Source organism: Oreochromis niloticus, linkage group LG16 (assembly GCF_001858045.2).
Source record: "Oreochromis niloticus isolate F11D_XX linkage group LG16, O_niloticus_UMD_NMBU, whole genome shotgun sequence".
NCBI classification, from domain to species: Eukaryota; Metazoa; Chordata; class Actinopteri; order Cichliformes; family Cichlidae; genus Oreochromis; species Oreochromis niloticus.
Window position 1 is genome coordinate 26,850,645 of NC_031987.2, and position 15,112 is coordinate 26,865,756.

At 38.7% G+C, this 15,112-nt stretch overlaps 2 protein-coding genes across 2 annotated transcripts; one reads left to right on the plus strand and one right to left on the minus strand.

Annotated features, from left to right (window-relative positions):
* Nucleotides 1–3,373: 3,373 nt before the first annotated feature.
* On the plus strand, nt 3,374–7,466 carry pdcl3 (phosducin-like 3). Its single transcript, XM_003454893.3, has 6 exons — nt 3,374–3,530; nt 4,506–4,623; nt 4,773–4,863; nt 5,146–5,289; nt 6,246–6,454; nt 6,891–7,466. Exons 1-6 carry the CDS (start codon nt 3,525–3,527, stop codon nt 7,034–7,036), a joined length of 714 nt encoding a protein of 237 aa, XP_003454941.1. The 5' UTR covers nt 3,374–3,524; the 3' UTR covers nt 7,037–7,466.
* On the minus strand, nt 7,000–12,294 carry nms (neuromedin S). Its single transcript, XM_003454886.5, has 7 exons — nt 11,986–12,294; nt 10,313–10,359; nt 9,851–9,907; nt 9,199–9,225; nt 9,052–9,105; nt 8,542–8,616; nt 7,000–7,826 (listed from the first exon to the last, which is right to left on the minus strand). The coding sequence occupies exons 1-7, from the start codon at nt 12,056–12,058 to the stop codon at nt 7,794–7,796; spliced, it is 366 nt and encodes a 121-aa protein (XP_003454934.2). The 5' UTR covers nt 12,059–12,294; the 3' UTR covers nt 7,000–7,793.
* Nucleotides 12,295–15,112: the final 2,818 nt, after the last annotated feature.

Here is a 15,112-nt window from a genome sequence, read left to right on the forward strand (position 1 = left end):
TTTGTTAGTAACTTACACATCTATAACACATTATACTTTTATTAATAAGTTTTGATTTTTTTTAAAGTGCGCAGTTTGTGAAAAACAGGGTCAGAGTGAGAGCTCTTCACTTTGTTTTCTCCTGTTCCGCATTTCACCAACTTTCCCTTCCGCCAGTTCCGGTAGTGAGCCAGTGACCGTTCTGTGATTGGACGTTCGCATGAAACAGCCCTCAGGTGTTTGACTGTATAACAAAAGAGTTTCTGTGAAAAGTGAAACACTGAAAGACTGGAAAACAGCTTTTTATGTTATAGGACTTGTAATGTATCCTGTATCCTGTATAGGACCTGGATGATAAACACTGGAAATGTGTAATAAGGAACACATAGAGAGATAATATAGGATATACAGGTCCTTCTCAAAAAATTAGCATATTGTGATAAAGTTCATTATTTTCTGCAATGTACTGATAAACATCAGACTGGCATATATTTTAGATCCATGACACACAACTGAAGTAGTTCAAGCCTTTCATTGTTTCAATATTGATGATTTTGGCATACAGCTCATGAAAACCCAAAATTCCTATCTCAAAAAATTAGCATATCATGAAAAGGTTCTCTAAACGAGCTATTAACCTAACCATCTGAATCAACGAATTAACTCTAAACACCTGCAAAAGACTCCTGAGGCTTTTAAAAACTCCCAGCCTGGTTCATTACTCAAAACCGCAATCATGGGTAAGACTGCCGACCTGACTGCTGTCCAGAAGGCCATCATTGACACCCTCAAGCAAGAGGGTAAGACACAGAAAGAAATTTCTGAACGGATAGGCTGTTCCCAGAGTGCTGTATCAAGGCACCTCAGTGGGAAGTCTGTGGGAAGGAAAAAGTGTGGCAGAAAACACTGCACAACGAGAAGAGGTGACCGGACCCTGAGGAAGATTGTGGAGAAGGACCGATTCCAGACCTTGGGGGACCTGCGGAAGCAGTGGACTGAGTCTGGAGTAGAAACATCCAGAGCCACCGTGTACAGGCGTGTGCAGGAAATGGGCTACAGGTGCCGCATTCCCCAGGTCAAGCCACTTTTGAACCAGAAACAGCGGCAGAAGCGCCTGACCTGGGCTACAGAGAAGCAGCACTGGACTGTTGCACAGTGGTCCAAAGTACTTTTTTCGGATGGAAGCAACTTTTGCATGTCATTCGGAAATCAAGGTGCCGGAGTGTGGAGGAAGACTGGGGAGAGGGAAATGCCAAAATGCCTGAAGTCCAGTGTCAAGTACCCACAGTCAGTGATGGTCTCGGGTGCCATGTCAGCTGCTGGTGTCGGTCCACTGTGTTTTATCAAGGGCAGCTAGCTATCAGGAGATTTTGGAGCACTTCATGCTTCCATCTGCTGAAAAGCTTTATGGAGATGAAGATTTCATTTTTCAGCACGACCTGGCACCTGCTCACAGTGCCAAAACCACTGGTAAATGGTTTACTGACCATGGTATTACTGTGCTCAATTGGCCTGCCAACTCTCCTGACCTGAACCCCATAGAGAATCTGTGGGATACTGTGAAGAGAAAGTTGAGAGACGCAAGACCCAACACTCTGGATGAGCTTAAGGCCGCTATCGAAGCATCCTGGGCCTCCATAACACCTCAGCAGTGCCACAGGCTGATTGCCTCCATGCCACGCCGCATTGAAGCAGTCATTTCTGCAAAAGGATTCCCGACCAAGTATTGAGTGCATAACTGAACATAATTATTTGAAGGTTGACTTTTTTTGTATTCAAAACACTTTTCTTTTATTGGTCGGATGTAATATGCTGATTTTTTGAGATAGGAATTTTGGGTTTTCATGAGCTGTATGCCAAAATCATCAATATTAAAACAATGAAAGGCTTGAACTACTTCAGTTGTGTGTCATGGATCTAAAATATATGACAGTCTGATGTTTATCAGTACATTGCAGAAAATAATGAACTTTATCACAATATGCTAATTTTTTGAGAAGGACCTGTATTATCCCAACAGATCCACCGGCAGGTGCATTTCACATCTGCTTCCATTCAAACCCACGCTCTCTGAGACTCCCACAGTGTGGATTGAAACTGAACCACCCAAACTTTCACTCCTGTTTTGTGTCACTGCAGACTGCGATTGTGCTTTGTACTTGTTTTATCTAACAATCTGCTGGATCCTTAACTTAAGGTTAACTGTAGGTTGCATAGGATGAACAAAACCTGTTGCAGCAGTGGGCGTTTGAATGAACAGTTTCACAACAGATCTAAATAACTCTAAACCTTTTTAAAAATTAACAGAGTATGACATAAAATTAACTCTTTAGTGGGCAGAATGTGCTTGAAGCGAACCACCCCCACAGCACAACCGGCCTTTATGATAACTCGATTAAACACAGATTTTTTTAAGGGGCCAATAAACCAACCCATTCATTTGAAAATAAAACTTCAGCTCCTTTATTTACAAGGGGTCGCTCGACATGTTTTGACTGGGGACTCTCTTCTTTTTTCCTTATACCGGAAGCCCTTCCTGAGGCAAGCCCAAAGGGTTTTCCTGTGATCAAACCTGGGGCCTTTTTCTTCTAAGGCACATCTGTTAAATACCACCCTATAAGGCCTTCAATTTTTGGATATTTTAATGGTGCAACTTGACAGGCAATGCTGCCATTAATGAAGCTCCCAAAATAAAATGATAGCCTATAGGGTGAATCTGGGGCTTTGAGTAGTTCGTTTTCCGCCCTCCTTCCACCATCCTTTAACAGTGACAGACCAGCAAAAAGGATATATATATATTCATATATAGTTACATGTGATTATTTTTGAGCTCGGATGGATGGCAGTGGTGTAAAGCTGAGGAAGAAGGGAAAGCAGAAAAAGAGGAAGTTAAGTAAACAAAATGACCGCGGTCAAGCGGAAGGATCTCAGTGTGTCACCAGTTTCATGCAAACATCTATGAAAATCTGTGAATAAAAAAATATGTACACCAGTACTTACTGTTATTGTGTGCATAAAGTGACACCTATCCGTATATGAATCGCTAATAACCTATTCACTAATTGTTTAGTAATGTGCTACACTTGAGGCTTTGCGTTGTGTGCCCTTTTTACATCCCACAGTAAATATTGTACACTGTGTGTGTGTGTGTGTGTGTGTGTGTGTGTGGCACCTGTTTGGATTCGCTCTCAGCAGCCACAAATGGAATGCTCCGCTCTCATTCCTTATATGGGCATATTGCGCCTCAACAGGAACTTGGTGTCTCTGTTATTATTGTCCTCCCCGTGAAGCGTTTTTTTCCTAGTCCTTCTAAAATCAGGAATTTTTGTTTTTTATACCACAGTAAAAAAAATAAGTGCAGTAAATGTTTGAGACATTATATAGATAGTTACAGGGGGTTATTTTAATGCTGGGTATTTTTTGTGCGCAAGTGAAACAGTCACAGCTTTTTGTTTTCTGTCGGAATCGATTTGGCTGCGCTCCTTCTATTTCCGCGTCTGGGAGGGGAACAGTGGTGTGATTTCAGAGAACTCTTATCTGTCAAAATGCAGGTTGGTAAACCTTCGTTAGTTTGTTAAAAGTCACAGCGTACCGGCTGTGAATGAGAATATTTAACGTCATTTAAAGCCGTGTAACGTGACGACGTAATTTTCTAGATATTTAGCCAGCAGTGTCTCTGAGCACTCAATAGCTTTACACTTAGCTAGCAAACTAGCCCTATAATACTCCAAACCAGATAAAAGGTCTCGGGATAGTCTGGGACCAGAGTTGAAACGATTACTGTCAAACTAAAAATAAACGATGGCACACGAAGAGTTTTATATGGTAGCAGATTTGCTAAAATATTTTGTGGAAACGATAAAAAAATGTAAAAACTTTTAACCACTGATAAATCCAGTGACCTGTAGTCTTTTAAAAAATGTTTATAGTTTATTCGAGTTTAATAAGTGTTCATTAATAGGGTAAATAACAAATGATGTTTTGATGTTAACTTTTTAACGACCTGGAGCCTATACTACGAAGCGAGTTCAACATACCCAGGGCTGTGTTTCCGTTATCTGGATTCACTCATTCTAACATTGGCTATCAAGATAAGCAGTCACCCAAAGCTGGGTATCAGCTTGCTAAGTTAATCTAGAGTTTTCCTTGTTTGTTCACATCAAAGGGGTTCTGTTGACCAATCTAGTAGGGACGTTTCACGGATCATGAGGCTTTTCTTCCGCAGAAAATTATCCCAATGAATGCCGATAAAAAAATGATCTGCAAACAAATCCACTCAGTTTGTGATAAAATAGGAGTATAGCAGAGCTCTTATACATTCACTTTAAGCAAGCATAAAACACATCCAGACCCATAGAGTGCACATGCCTTATCTTATTCCATAGCGCTATCTTAGCTTATTTGTTAGATCAAGTTAACTTGTGGAAGTAATTTGTTTGCACAAAGACTGACCTTGGAAACTTCATGTTGTTTTTCACATCACATGGAAACCCAGATTAAAAGAAACCTTTTTCTTTTCTCTTTAGGACCCAAATGAAGATACAGAGTGGAATGATATTCTGAGAAAGAAAGGAATTCTTCCTCCCAAGGAGACACCTAAGGAGGATGAAGAGGAGGAGCTGGCCCTCCAACAGCAGTCTGTTGGTAAGAGAGATCAGTCATTCTTTGTAACTTAATCTGCAAAAGGCACATTTTTACCCAAACTAACATAGTTTGCAAATACCAGTTAAATGCACATGAAATATTGAAATGTATTATTTGATATGTTAATGTTTTTCTTTTTCTCTGATCAGTTAAAACATATGAGGACATGACGCTGGAAGAACTAGAGGAAAATGAAGATGAGTTCAGTGAGGAAGATGAAGCAGCCATTGAGATGTATAGGTAAACCATACTACCTAAGTGGCGTGAGAGCACAACTTCAGTAGAGCGGAACAAGAATAAATAATTTCAGCTTTATGCTGGTGGTTAGTTGCCTGTTTGGTTACACCTTCTGTTTGCACCCATTAGACCTCTTGATCTGTTATTTTTCGGTGAGGTACTGTTAAATTCTCTTTTGCTAGAGAAGAGTTCTGTCGTCACAAAATCTCTGGCTTAAACTTTTATTGTGGATTGATAGTCATGTGAGTTTGTTGGGGTACTGATGTAGGCTGCGTCTCCTTCCAGACAGAAGCGTCTTGCAGAATGGAAAGCAACTCAGATGAAGAATGTGTTCGGTGAGGTGGCAGAAATCTCTGGACAGGACTACGTCAAAGAGGTCAACAAGGCTGGAGATGGCATCTGGGTGGTGCTGCACCTCTACAAGCAGGGGTAGGTCATCCAGTAAGCATGAATGAGGAAAATATTGAGTGATGTTTTTCATGTCGTGTTTATAAGGGTATATTAACCATTATCTCAGTTATTTTACATGCTTTTTCTTTGAATAGACTTAGCACTTCCAGGTTGCTGTTATCATTAAAATGTTTTAATTGAACAGTCAGATCATGTTTGTTCAGTTTTATATATTGCAGCAATTAAAATGCTACTGAACAAAATCTCAAACAAATCTTCTTTCAAAGTTAGAGAGAATTTATTTTTGGTGATGTGAAAAGCTGTTCTAAGTCCAGAACACTTCATGGTTGGAGGTGATCCTTGTATTTTGAGCAGGTAAACTGCAAACCGTTGCTGTTTAAAATACAATGTCTTGTAATTCTTAAAATTAAATTCTTTGATTTGTTAAATTAACACATTATCAAATTAATTTCAGGTATTTCCATTCTTTATATGCTTCTGCTCAGATATGAGTATTTCTATTCTTTTCTTCATGTACATGGTTGCTGTTTGAATATCTGTTTTTGTTTTTTGTAGTTTGGATAAAATAAGAAGGGATCAGTTAGCCAATGGCAATATGGAGATTTTGTAATTAACTAACTGGCCAAATAATTAATTTATTAGTTAAAAAATTATATATATATATATATATATATATATATAAATCCTCATCCATCCATTGGATAACATAGTGAGTTCTAACATGGTGAGTTCCAGGTTTACCCTGATGTCTCATCACAACAGGGTGCAGTAAGCTAATGATCCTGGGTAAGGGACATTAGTACTGCATTCAGTACTGCTGATGCTGTGTAGCTGTGTATTTCATATTCCACACACATTCACTTGGGGCAGGAAACAATTACTGGCATTGACATTAAAAATGAGCAACTGTTGTCACAAAGTTTACCACCAACAGGTCAGTCTGATGTTTTCTCTCCATTCATCTCCCTTACCAGCATCCCTCTGTGCACCCTCATCAACCAGCACCTGAGCACATTAGCCAGGAAGTTCCCTCAGACCAAGTTCCTCAAGTCCATCTCCACCACCTGCATCCCCAACTACCCCGACCGCAACCTGCCCACCATCTTTGTTTACTTCGAGGGCGAGATGAAGGCCCAGTTCATCGGTCCTCTGGTCTTTGGGGGCATGAACCTGAAAGTTGAAGGTAAGAGGCGACTTGCTGACAAAACCGAACATTTTTTAAGCACAAAGCTAGCACAAAACTAACTGTGACTGTAGGCCTAACAGACCTATCTCTGAGTGGATACAATGATCGTTTTGTGTTGTTTTAAACTGGAAAATATCAGGAAGTAGGTACACAGGTGTTGGCATTTAATCTGAAATTTGTTTGGTCATGTTTTCATTTTTCAGTAGTTGCACTTTTAGTCAGGCAGTTTGGTTTTAATGAATAGGTACTGTTAGAATTCTATTAAGTCACCAAAGCTGGTTTGAGAGGTATGAATTTAGTTTCAGTACATCTCAGTGTATTGCATGTAATTTTGGAAGCTGGAGTTTGTCAGTCTGTTGAGCGATATTGCATCGGCTATAATTCATTTTATGCGATTGAAGTGTCTATAATTCATGTCGTGTGTCCCAATCAGAGCTGGAGTGGAGGTTATCAGAAACTGGAGCCATGAAGACAGACCTGGAGGAAAACCCCAAGAAACAAATCGAAGACAAGCTAATGTCATCGATAAGAAGTTCACTTCCTACACGAAAAGACAGTGACTCAGAGGATGAGGATTAAAAAAAATTAAACACCTGTAACTTCAAACCACAAAAGCCATGTGACAGCTACATGGAAAACACTCCGAAGACCTTAAAACCGAGCAGAGGGGGCGGCTTCTCCTTTGTCAGCATGTGCGTTGTGTGTTGTAACCATGTAGGTGGCGCTCTTATACTGGGATCAGTCCTGTATTTGGACAGGCCACTGGGCTGCTGGAGAGTGTCAAACCTACATTATGATCATCCTACAGTACATTTCAGCAGGGGGAAACTACAATCACTGTTTTGTAATTTGAATAAACATTGAACTGTAATCAACTACGTCTTCACAAAAGCATCACAGACGAGTTTTAACTTTTTTTAATACCGTTTCATGATAATTATGTCACAAAATGTACATGTACATTTAATTCTGGTAAATTAAATGTGAGTTCACCTCTTTGCCACAGCGATCGGTGACAATTTTGTGTTTTCTTTTAGATACCCATGTCTTGTGTAACAATCTGCCAAATTTGCTTGGTGACAGTTCCCATCCGGTGACACCAATTTTTTATTTATTTTTTTGCATTTGGAAGCAACAAGACACACGGCAGCTTTAGCAACACACTTCAGTTTTTTTTCCAGCTGTACAATCAAATTGTTTCTGTTAACAAAAAAGTTACAGATGTTGTTGCGTGGTCCATCAGTTGATTTTGAGTGTGATGTCCGCAGGTGGAGCTGCCAGCTGCTCTTCTTCTGATAGGTGTGTGTTTGTTTTCAGATTTTTCTTTTTTTCCCTTTTACAACATCCCCTCTGGCAGACCTCGAATCTTCTGTTTAATTAGCAGGAGATGAAGAGAAAGAGTCAGTCACTACATTGAACCTGAGTAGTAATGCAATTAAAAGTGATACATGCTGGCTAATTCTTAATCACTGGTTCACTACTTCTTCACTACCTGAAAAGGTTAAATCTTTATAGGCAGAAGAGAAATGAGTGGAAAATAAGGGGTGTGTGCACAGAAGAGATGAAAATGTTTCTTCTGTTTTTAGTCTCAATAATGGAAAAAAAAAAATGCACATTTTCACTTTGGTGCCATAGTTTTAGCATTTATTATATCTCTTAAGTGTATGGAGTCAATTTTAGAGGTGCTAAAGGACAGTTTGGGCAACTTTTTCATGTGTGCTGTGCCATGTAAAAACATTTATTTCCCCAAATTTTTATCTAGTTTCTTAACTGTATTGTTTTGCCTACTTAGACATTTTTTAGTGAGATGAAATGAATTATGGGAGCAATAAACAGTTCCTGCTTGAGCAGCTCAAAACCCCTTCAGCTTGTAATGATCACATGCAAGCACTGATTAACGTGAATGGCTCACCAGCCAAAAATAGTTTACTACCTCCAATTGTTAAGTAGGAAGCTTTAAACGTCCCTAAGCTTGAGAGATGACCTCAGTTGTCTGCAGTTTTTCTATCCTCTTCATTCATAACCCTGCTCTGAAATCTTTAAGTAAAAAAATCAGTTAAAAGCATTCAGATCTGCGTTCTCACCAAAAGTACCACCTTCTTCTTTCTCCTCTGGGAAAGCTTTGGTGAAAGTCGCATGAGAGGGTGAACTGAATGAGACTGGAGGAAGAAGGAGAGAGAGCTTCATGAGGGTCTGCTGAGTAGGCCAAAAGACCAGAATTTCGCTCCAGATTTCAGTATTTAAAGTCGCATTTGCCACCTGCTGTCATGCTGTATCAGCTCTGTGAGGGAGCCGACAGCACCCAAATGGCCAGCTCTGAAACTGAAACTTACTTAGGTTTGTTTGCTGTTTTCGGGGGTGAAAAAAGAGTCTTTAGATTCGTTGTTCACTTTAACAGGTTTTGAATAAAAATTCATAATCAACCTGAAAGCCTCAAAGCAGATGTTTTGGGTTCTCCTTTTCCACCCATGCTGCCAATTGAAATGACCAAAAGCAGTTTAAGCACTGCATTAAATTAAAGCAATAACTCTCGAAAATGACAAATTAATGGAAAAATCGGGCACTAACTTTGATTGGTTTGCTCATTTGCTCACCTCTTTTTGTACAGCTCCAACAGAGTTGCGTGCTTTGGAGTAATGAAACAGGAACTGGGGGGGAAGGAGCAGAGTCAGTGAGCTGGTGCTGAACAAACAGCAGAAATTATAGATACAGTGTAAAGACAACTAGGGAGGAAAACCTACTCTTTTGAAGACATTCTGAACCTGCTCCTGTGGGGGAAGGAAAACAATTAGGCATTAATAACAGAATTAAAGTTCTCATACTCTATCCTGCCTCCGTTGACTCTTGAATACAGTAAACATGCAAAACAGCAACAATTCAGCAAAACGTAAGAGACCACACAATGATTCCAGCTCTGTTACTTCCTTTGGGTATTGTGGTGTCATGTCATGTTGTCTTCCTGTTGACTCGGTGGCTCACCTGCCCACTCCATAACTTCAAAAAGAGATAAACACAGTCATGTTTATCCTGCTAACCAGCTTTATTCTTCCCTCTCTTTTCCTACAGACGCACTTTTTTTCATTTCGTCATTTCTCCTCTTTGTACTTGCGTATGCCTCTGCTGTGATGGCATGTTTTTTCATTTAAAGGACGTGCATCTGACACAGCTTGCTGAAGAGAATTGAAATTTGACATGTGAAGATCTATTAGTTTGTCAGCTGTGGTTTGAAGGTATGGTTTTTCACAAGTCAAGCATTAAAAGCAATCATATAGTTTGTGATCATATGTGGAAAACCCCTTTAAAGTGTTAGCATGAGGCCTATAGCATAGAATAGAATAGAATAGAATAGAATAGAATAGAAACCTTTAAAGTAGCTTTAAAATGTTTGCCTACCTCATTCTGGTCTCTCCGCAGCACACCACTCAAATCATCACTTCTGATCCCTTGCACCTGCAGACAAACAGTACACTTATTTACAGCTCGAAAGCTGGCAGTGAATGCAACATGATACCTTTGACCACTGATTTTTCTATTCTTATTTCTTATTTTCCCACAAAACACAACATCAACACTGTTTAGAAGTAAGCATAGAACATTTGTACTCAAACTTGTAAGTGTCTGTATATTTATTGTCACAGTGTTGCTCAAAGCACTGAATGTGTGGCCTGACTGCAGATGATACTGGTCATCAAATTGGCAATAAGTAGTGATAATTACACAAGACATGTAGACCAGAATGAGTGGATCATCCACTAAGTTAGGAGGAAAATAACAACAGCAAAAAAAAACTGTAGAGACTTTGAAAAATGCCTCAGTGATGGAGGGATGATTGTAAATGAAGGGATGTCTCACTACCTTTTGTAACGCTATGCCGTCTTCCCACTGATCAAGAGGACTGGCATCTGGATAAAGATACACATAATGTTAATACTCAATAAATATAATATTGTAATTAGACTGATACCACAACGTCATGCATTTGTAGTCCAAAATAATAATTTGGAAGTCCTTTATCATCATTTATTGTATTTTTATGTGTTCAAATTTCATAATAATATTAAGCCTCTAATATCAGGAGGCTGCTGGTGTATGTTTGATGCGATGCTACATTCGACTGTGAGGCTCGGGCTACTCATGAGTGACTGTTATCCAACGACATGCTGAAAACGTTCAAGCTTTCCTCAATAAGCGTCTGCATCTTTAAGCTGTCAAAGGAACATTTGAGAATAATAACACGCAGGTTGGAGATGGAGTGTTATGAATTTCAGAGATCTCATTTAAAAACCTATTTGGACCGACATCCACTGGTTCTGTGTCATTTCATTTACAATTTTCTCCATGTTAACATGTTGCTGTCTGCATAGATGTGCTTACGTCACTGTCGCTGTGCGTTTCAGAGTTACAACAGAGCGCAACATTTTAATATGAGGTCAGGTAAATGCTTTCCATCCAGGTATCACACTCCTTCATTTAGAAGGGAAATTTATTTGATAAATCATTTTTATAGTGGATCGGTACTTGTAATAGAGTACATTTTACATTGATATAATTCTACTGGTACTAAATTTTAATAATAAATGCATTTTTTTCTCTTACAATGAGTCATTTATAAAAGATTTCCCCAGTCTGAGCAGAGCACCCAGACTGGAATAAGACTGTACATATTGTACCAGTTTTTGCACTTGCACACATTGTGACTTTTTTTAAAGTGGGATGACCCTGAGCTAACATCACCTATAGGGGTCTTTATGAACAATTATTATTAATCAGAATCATACATTATGCCTATCACATCTGAAATGGTGTATCACCTTGGTGTATCGCCAGTCACCATTCATTACATCACAATCCATTCACTACATACCAATTTTATACTTTTGTTTAAAATATCCAGTGAAGAAATCTTATTAATTAGAAAGACTGCGCAATATACTGCATCTTTGAGTACAAAGCACATCAACCTATATTTATTAGCTCATTATAGATCTATGAAACACTGATAAATCATTCAGTGACAATGAATGATTGAGTTAGAACTTATTAACCATTTCAATGTTGGCTACGTTGTGTTACATTGTGGTGTTAGTCCCTCTTTAATTGCCTCTGAATCCACCTTTGCATTGCTTTTTTTTTTTCAACATATACTGAGAGTTTAAGTGCAAGCTGAAATAGTCCTACAACTATGACTCAGATATTCATTGCTTCCTGAAACCAATTAGTGATGAAGCCTATTTGTTATATAGTGAGCTGGAATATAGTGAGGAATCCTTGCATCAGGATTAGTATACCATAAATAATTATTTTACAAAGTTACACTAAATGTACGGCCGGCTTCACAACCTACAGGCGCATTCATAAAGACGTAAAACTTTTTTAAAAATGCACTCAAAATTACACTTTGTTTACAAGTGATCGCCACTGAAAACAACTTTTAGAGCGTGATTAATTTTAGCAGCCAAAAACAACTCATCCACCTTGACGATGGTGCTGGTTTACATGTATCTGACTCGGTGTCATGTTTCACCCACCTGTTGTGCTCCAACATCCAAAGCAAATGAATAAACACAGCAGAAAAAGTTGTTGCACAGCTGACAGAGTCATATCTCCACTTTCTTCTTCTCCTTCTTCTTCTTCTTCTTCTCTTTTTCTCTCTGTATTTGAGGAAGGTCTGCTTGACGTGGCTCTGCTCTCCGGTCTCGTCTCCTAACAGCTGCGAGTGTTCTGAATGCATTGCCCTCTGCCCGCAGCACTTTAAAAGCACGCAACTTTGCTCGCTGACATGCATCTCATCAGGTGGCCAATCACAAACACACCAATCTGAGCATCAGCAAACCCGCCTGCGCAAACCCCAACGCACCTTGCACTCCCTCCATCTCTCTCTCTCTCTCTCTCTCTCCACTCACAGGGCGTAGAGTTGGAAAAATACAGAGCACTTGGAATGTTGAGCTCTGGGAGTATTGGGCTGTTTTGCTGTGTGGACTGACGTCAAGTTGATAACAAAGATATGACTGGAGGATCCTCCAGGGAAAGGAAAGTGGATGGTGAATCTAATTAAGAAAAACAGCCAATAAACTGCATTAAATGTTAGAAAGATCACCAGCATTTAATGTGAACTCCTGAGGGGAAATCATTATTGTTCCTTAAGGAATGATTACTGTATAAGGTACTCACATATTGCCTAATTAAGATAAAGAAACAAATGGACACTCTCAGGTGATTACAAAGATCTGCAACTATAAATGAATATGAAGATTCATGCTCTCTTGTTCTGGTGTTGATGTAAATGTTACTGGGATGTGATTGGACGATGATTCATTTTTGTATGAGGTGATTTGTATGAGCTTGAGTAATATGGTATGTTTGCTGTAGTCAAAAAGTTCTGCTTTAAAACAACCTAAAACGGCATGTTGTTGTTTCTGCTGGGTTATCACATGCTGTAGTATGTTCTTACAGGACACATTATTTCTAAATGGCAACCCTGGACTTGCAATGTTCCTGTCACTTCAAAGATAATCTGGAAATGTCAGCCAATGAGTCTATGCTTCAGGAAAACCAAGAATTGAGCTTTAACTCGTTTCAAACCCCTTTAGAAGCCTCAGCAGCTTCTAAAAGTTTCTGAACACAAGATTTTCATCAACTAGGGAAGTCTAATTTTTCAGCTAAATCTTATTCTGAGAAAGTAAGACTGGCCTGGCATCTGTTAGACTGAAAACCCTATGAGAAGCTACAGGGCAAGTTAAAGCTTGCTAAAACTTCCTGAAGTAAGCATTCATTCATAGATAGATAGATAGATAGATAGATAGATAGATAGATAGATAGATAGATAGATAGATAGATAGATAGATAGATAGATAGATAGATATTATATGGAAATCAGACAGGCTGACCTGAAGCCTGCATGCCTTGTTGTTTTATTTAACAGATTAAGCAGCACACCTTGTGTTAGGTGGTGCTGTGATGTGGACACTGTATGTTATTCTTTTCAGGGATTAACTGTTCTGATCGGGTAGACTGGAGGCAGAGCACCGCACTCATATTTCCCCTGACACTGACACCAGATTTTGTACCAAAACCTACTAATAAGGGGAATCTGCATTGTTACACCCTGGAAACACTTTATTTTTTTCTTATTCATTGTTTTGGTTTTCCTGTTTTTTTTCCAGCGATCAACTCACATGTGATTAACACCCGATTCTGAACCTCTGCTGTGTTTTTTAACCTCTTTTTATTCATTGTTTTGGTTTTATGAAAAAATCTGTCCCACAAGAAGCAGATAATCTGTTATCTATCTCATAGGGGTCATACGATTGTTGGGTTTTTCTCTGTATGTATTATTGTAGGGTAAACCTTACAATATAAAGCCCTTTGAGGTGATTGTTGTTGTAATTTGGCGCTGTATAAATAAAACTGAATTGAACTGAATATGATAGTATCATTTGTCAGTGTCTTGTGCTAAAAATCTCCTATTACAACATAAGAATTTAATCTCTTTTTTCTAATTTTTTCTATTCTTTTTTTAGGATTCAAAAAATGTGTTTTTAATACCTTTTGCTTAAAAGTCTACATAAGAAAGACATGGATACAAATACTAATTTCGTGCATTCCTATTTTGCTGTTTTGCATTATGTTTTTATCTTTCTGTAGCTTTGCTTTTATTCTGTTTTGCATGACTGTGGTATCAGTGCATTTACGTAAACCCTAACTAAAAAGCTTAAACCTTAAACATAATTTGAGTGATTATCAAATGAAAAGTCTATTCAACCTGCTGATTGAGCCTCCTTGTCATGCAGCAAAGAGAAGGAGAAAAAAGCAATAAACTCAAACATTGTTTACTCTTGAATCTTTCAAGTCTGCAGCGTATATGAAGATCTGGTAATCAGGGGTCATCTTGTGTGATTGCCTTGTACAAAAACAAAGGAAATTGGAATGACTGAATCACAGAGAAACAGTTGATTTGTTTCTCATTTTGAAAAATAGACATGCTCCATTCCACGGCACTTACGCAAAAACCAAATGCTTGATTTAAAACATACAGCAATGACGGATCTGATGGGAAATAAATGGTTATTTTTTCATTTGTACTTTCAGTTTAACTAACATGTATGTACGTACCATTTATCCCTTTGCTGTACAAAGCAAACACAAAAAACTATGATACCAAGCTAGTGAAGTTTTTGAGAAGTCAACACTGATATAGCAATAAACAAATTTGCAAAAATGATGACTTATGTAACTTTAATATTGCCTTTTACTACTTTTAAAATAAAATAAGGATGCTGGGGTTTGGCACGGTGACCGCCAAGGTGATTGCTCTCTGGTTCTGTACAGCTTTTATCTGTCACACACATCTTTGTGCTAACAGACAGGTGTTTCATTAAGTCTCACTGAGGTGGCCGTGCTTTTCACCCTGTCAGAAAATAATGATCATCACATTTTTCAGTAATCTACATTTGTGGGCTACAGTCAGAAGATAGTTCTTATTTTCTGTTTGGGGTTTAGTGTTTTTCCCTAAATGAGCAGTAGAGACTGATATGTTAGTTAAATCATATCCATTAAAGTAGAGCTGTAGCTATAATGTAGCAGCTTACAAGGCAAAAACATATTTTTCAGTCTATGGTCTCCTGTGCTTCCAGTTCTGATCCTCTCTCCTTTGCT

Bases quoted from the DNA above. Each gene is read 5' to 3' on its own strand.
- pdcl3 (XM_003454893.3), top strand. The intron at 4,624-4,772 runs GTAAGAGAGATC...TTCTCTGATCAG, and splicing joins CCTCCAACAGCAGTCTGTTG to TTAAAACATATGAGGACATG. The intron at 6,455-6,890 runs GTAAGAGGCGAC...TGTCCCAATCAG, and splicing joins CATGAACCTGAAAGTTGAAG to AGCTGGAGTGGAGGTTATCA.
- nms (XM_003454886.5), bottom strand. From the start codon at position 12,058: ATGACTCTGTCAGCTGTGCAACAACTTTTTCTGCTGTGTTTATTCATT. The intron at 9,908-10,312 runs GTAGTGAGACAT...GTTTGTCTGCAG, and splicing joins ACGGCATAGCGTTACAAAAG to GTGCAAGGGATCAGAAGTGA. The intron at 8,617-9,051 runs GTGAGCAAATGA...TTCTTCCTCCAG, and splicing joins TTGGAGCTGTACAAAAAGAG to TCTCATTCAGTTCACCCTCT.